This window comes from Melanostigma gelatinosum (assembly GCF_949748355.1).
Source record: "Melanostigma gelatinosum genome assembly, chromosome: 21".
Classification (NCBI taxonomy): Eukaryota; Metazoa; Chordata; class Actinopteri; order Perciformes; family Zoarcidae; genus Melanostigma; species Melanostigma gelatinosum.
Genome location: NC_136654.1, coordinates 17,357,838 through 17,363,184, shown reverse-complemented (window position 1 = coordinate 17,363,184; position 5,347 = coordinate 17,357,838). Strand labels below are relative to the sequence as shown.

General features: G+C 41.8%; 1 protein-coding gene across 1 annotated transcript in view; it reads left to right on the top strand.

Annotated features, from left to right (window-relative positions):
• The first annotated feature begins 370 nt into the window (after positions 1-370).
• LOC306794641 (ectonucleoside triphosphate diphosphohydrolase 1-like) overlaps positions 371-5,347 on the top strand; it is a 12,907-nt gene continuing 7,930 nt past the window's right edge. The window contains 1 exon segment of the mRNA XM_079292772.1: positions 371-499. Coding sequence (XP_079148898.1) covers positions 484-499 — 16 coding nt within the window. The 5' untranslated portion in view covers positions 371-483.

Below are 5,347 nucleotides of genomic sequence, written 5' to 3'. Positions count from 1 at the left end.
CTGCCTTTTCTCCAAGATCCTTCCAGCTCCCATCCAGATCTAACACTGCTTTCATGTTTGACCCAGTTTTGCAAGACGGTGGCAATGACAATGACAAAGAGAGGCAGAAGGAAAACGATGAAAAAGACACCAGTGGAAGACAGCGCGAGTGTGACGGCAGTGAGACAGATTACGAGGGAGATGCAAAAAGAGAATGACAAAGGTGTAGAGAGAGAGAGAGAGAGAGAGAGAGAGAGGAAGAGGAAGAGAAAGGGGAAAATTAAAGATGCCTGGGAAGGAGGGGATTGGGCTGATCGGGAGGGAGGAGGGAAGCTCTGCTTCTCCTAATAAAGAGAGTGTATGTGAAAGGAGGTGCTGAAAAGCATTAGACTGAGCAGAGAGCTGTGTTACCAGGAAGAGAGAGGGTTAGAGAGAAAGAGGGGGAGACAGAGAGAGGGGGGCAAAGAATAGAAAGAGCATTGTGTTGCTGCTGAGAAAGAACCCATGTCTGCACAAAGAGGTAGGTGTACTGCTATGACTGGCACACATGCACAGATACACACACACACATACATGCATGCACACACAAGAGCAGGAAGTCCTTATCACACAGTGTATCCAGAAGTAGGATGTACCAGAAGCCGGTACAGAACATGTTAAGTATCAGGTGAGTGTGTGTTCTCTTCCAACTGTGTGACTTGCCTGATTGCATGTAGCAGCTGTGTGAGGTAGGTGTGTGACTTTTCCATAGCATGTGCGTATGGACGGCATAAGCAGATGCCTCTGTGTGTGTGTGTGTGTGTGTGTTTTGCATGTGGGATTCAGCAGGAGGTGTAGGGTCCGTGTGATTGTGTTTGTGAGGATACACAGTGGCACGCTTACAGAGGCACTCTCAAGATCATATGAGGTTTATGGTAGTTTATCAGGGCAGAGTGCATGTGACTGAGGGTAATGGCGCAACTTTATCTGATGAATTGAATTGGGGTTGGCATGAGTTTGATAATGTTTGACTTATGGTCTAATTGTTTTTTGCTGACAAGTCCAACGCTCCAATGATTTCCAAGATATTCAGGTAATTCTTTTTTAACTCTGGTTTAATTGGTAAAATTGGTGAGCACCACTATTGAAATTAAATTTACTTCCATCAATTGATGTGAGAGCAGAAAGCTCAAACTGTGTTTGTTTGTAACTTGGGTGACTTGATCCCCTTAATATAAACTAATAACATCCTTTGCCCCCAAAAATGACATCTTATCTAAAGTGTCAAGATAAGGTTCTCCATGTAGATTAAAAAGTCCAGTTCCCCCAAATTACAAAAGAATTGTGTCATGCAGATCGTTTTGGTTTTAAATGCTGAGATTTTAAAATATATGGTGGCCATTACAACGTAGGAGAATGGAATTTCTTAAAATTTTCTTTGACTTAAAACAAGTCAAAAAACAATATGTTAAAAAAGGCAACTGGCCCTCCATGAAGGTAAAAATAAACTCCAAATTTATATTCGTGGCTAATATTTCACTCCAACTAGGGATGTTCAGCAAGATCCTTCAGAATAAAACAACAATGGATTTTTTGTGTGTGTGTGTGTGTCTGTGCTGCAGGTCAGGGTAGACCAGACAGGGTTAGTATCAGTCCGTCCTGTAGGCGAGGTCAGGCTGGTCAGGACACCAGTGAGGACAGACCACTTCCCTGTGGCGCGCAGAGATGCTTCCTCTCTTTCCTAATCATATGATGCTGCCAGAGGTTCCCTTTTTACAGGAAGCAGCAGACGATGTCGTTTCACAACAGCCTGGACGAGAGTATTTATAGAGCCGAGTGTTGTCTCTTTTTAACGCTTAGGACAAACAAAAGTTTACATGATTAATTGGAAAAACTTGAAGCAAGAAGCCCAGTGACAACTCAAGGACACAGTGTTGGGTCTGCTTATATAATCAAGTGCAAGAGTTCAATACTTTCACACAGAACGACAACATTCCGCAGTAAAAAAGTGAGTTTTTTTTTTAACAGGGTTCATTTGTCTGAACTTTTGCACATCAAATAAAAGGCGTCAACAAATCAGGATGTGCGGAATGCTTAAAGTTACACCTATATTTATGAAAACAACAATAACTAAGGTCTAAACCAAGATGGCAAACTTTATTACTCCTTTCAACCTTGACAAAGGCAGCGCAGACCAGACCCACTCCTTCACTTCTTTCCTTTCACAATAAAAGCCCAAGACATATAATATTGAAAAATGAGTACTTTAACTTTGGCTTCCTGCTAAACATTTTACAGCCGATACTTGTTTACTGAAAATGTTGTGCATGACTTCACCTTGTAAGTATTTTTTCATTGCCAGTTTTCCTTAGAGGTTGTGGCGACTGCGCCTATGTAACACATGTATTATTACCTCTACAATATCCATGTAGCTACATGTGTCCACACACAGGCTGATGACTCATTAGGCAGCACAACAAATTTACGACCGGCCTCGGAGGGACGTTGTCTCGTCATTATGAAACGGCACACACGATTCTCAACCATGTCACCCTTTGAGTCACCTCTCAGTATCTGCTGATTCAAAACACCCTCCTTCTGTCTCTTCCTCTGCTGCTTTTGCATCTCTTTATCACATGAGACTCATGAGCCTGTAGTCTCAGATCAACATGGGTGGAGGCTCTTATGTCCTGACCTGATAGGGCTTCAACACACTGCCACTGCATAGTTGTGAGGTACTTTGTGTGAGGATGGCACAATAGGCAAACCTATAAACTGTGTATCTTGGCCTTTATGTGCGTGTGTGAGGCCCTGTGTTTGTATGAGAACTTTAATGTGCTGTACTGTGCAAACTTACAAAAAACAGTTTGAACTTTAGACTTCTTTTGGCAGAATGAGGGCATTTGCTGTTTTTATGTCAGTGATTCAATAAAAGTTTCGGTTTTAGGGAATGAATGTAGTCAACGGTCAACTTGAGGCAATACGAATGTGTGTTAGGCAGTAAAAATGGCTTTGTGCTGTGAACGGTATGTTTTCTGACACAGTTGTTGGTCGTTGTTTTTGTGGGGTCATGATCGGAACGCTGCTTGTCTACGCAACACTCACTTCTTCTCTGGGCAACAGATGTTAATGTTAAATCTAGAGTTTCCCTTCACCGCACCATACAAGTAAAAGTTAGATCAAAGTTAGTCAGCTTGTTAAAAACCTCTTAAAATCCTTAAAATGTTTGCATTGAACTCATTAAAAAAGGACCCCGAGAGATCCACTTTGTGATAGCAGATGTTATGTTTTCCACTTCTATTTCCCAGAGCTGTCCTTTCTCCACTACTCCTGTCTTTCCTCAGAGTTTGAACCATCGTAGCCTCACCTTCACACTACATTTCTGTTTACAGAAGGGTCGGAAATGGAAAGAGTGCGCAGAGGCTTATATGCGTTTTGGAAGACGGGGACATTTTGTTTTGATCCAAAGTGTTGGATGTTTCAGTAATATATTACTTTTAGCAGTAATGAAGAAATAAAACGCTAGGATTTCGTTAATATGTATTTTAGGCTTTATTGTTTTCATCATTCATCCACAACAGCATCACCATGCAGGAAAAAAAGTCATATTGCTGAAATTTGATGGCTGAGGAGTCAGACTCTACGTTTTCTAAACACTAGCGTTACTCTCAGTTTATCACAGTGATTAGGCGTTACAATATCGCCCACAACTGGATTTGTAATGAACTGCAATAAACCTGAGCTTCTGTGGTTTAAATACTTGCCATAAAATTGCCCTCTTCCATTTACAACACATTGTTCTACAGACAGTAATATTACAAAGTACCATGAAACAACTTAGCACCTTGCCAAACATGGTCCTCACATACATATGAAAGGTCAACCTTGGTTTTAGGCTTGAGATTAGACTAGGTTTGGGATTGGGTTGGGGTTAGGCAGTTGGGCTAATTAGGGAATGTGTTATATCAACAGAATTCCTCACAACTAACACATAAATATGTGTGTTCTCGTGGCCTAAAAGCCAGTCCAGCCAGTGTTGACGTGTCAAGAGAGTTCCTCTGTGATCTCATGCTTTTACTTAGTTTCTTGGCTCTGTTCTCTGTCTCAACATATGTTTGTGACTCTGTATGTGTAACGAGCTGCCGACGGCATCATCATCATCATCAGTAAGTGGTTACACACAATGCACGAACAGTCTGCTTCTACTTTAATCTGAAAGCAATTTCCCTCATGTCCATGTCTTGTGTTGACAGTTAATATCTTCAGATGTTTCACTTTCATATCAATGAAGTCCAATTTATTTCTTCATGTACTGTAAAAAAGGTGAAAGACAACTTTCCTCCCTGAACGTTAGATTTGTGTTTGTCCAGGGTAAACTGGAGGGAGTTGTCTCTTTCTCTCAGCACAGCTCCACCCAGACTCCCTCGGCTTTTGTTCCAATATCTGGCAAACGCTGACGACAAGTTGTGAACCGAAATCCATGAAAGAAACATTCGGGTGACATCGCAAGTTTTCAGCATTTTTCTAGTTCCACGGCTGTCATCCAAGTGTCAGAGGCTCATTCATGTGTAGGGATCACATCAGTGCAGAGAGCAACCACAGACCTGTCACGTGCATGATGTCTCTCTCTCCTTTCATACTTCCACAGTTAGACATTTGTTTTAATCTCTGGCGGTGCTTTGTATATTTCATCGTTACTTTTATTGATTGTACATGAAATAAGGAATGGTAATCCCTCATTATTCATTGTGCATCAACATGAATTATTACTTGGTATTTTCAGAGTGGAAACGGTGATTGTTGTCGCCGTTTTAATGCATGGGCTATTCTGTAACAAAGAGGTATGCAGAAGATTTCATCTGGGTGACAAAATGATGGTCCTGTACAGAATACAGCGTGAATATGATACATAGCTGGACTACTCCCAGATTGTATCGGGTTCAAAAAGCCCTGTTTCAAAAAGAAGTGAACTTTGGTTGTTTGCTCAGTAGAATCGTCAAACAATTACAGGATACTTTGTGGTGGCTCCAGGTGTGACTAGTGTGTGTGTGTGTGTGTGTGCGTGTATGTGTGTGTGTGCACTTCCTTCCTTAATGTGCGAGGCTTTGAGTCAGCACTTTCAAGGAGAGGAGAGGAATGATGAGTGGCATAAATACCGGTAACAATTTGACAGGAATTCTCTTGTTCAAGACATGCCTATACGTGCGTGTGCAGCAAGACAGCAGAGAAATAATAGAATGGATCTGTGAATGGATCAACAGATTTGCAGGCAAGTCGTGTTTTGGGTCCGCACCCACAAGCCCACACACCAGCAACCCCTATTCTTTTAACACACACACACACACACACACACACACACACACACAGAGAGACATAGTCACACATGGAG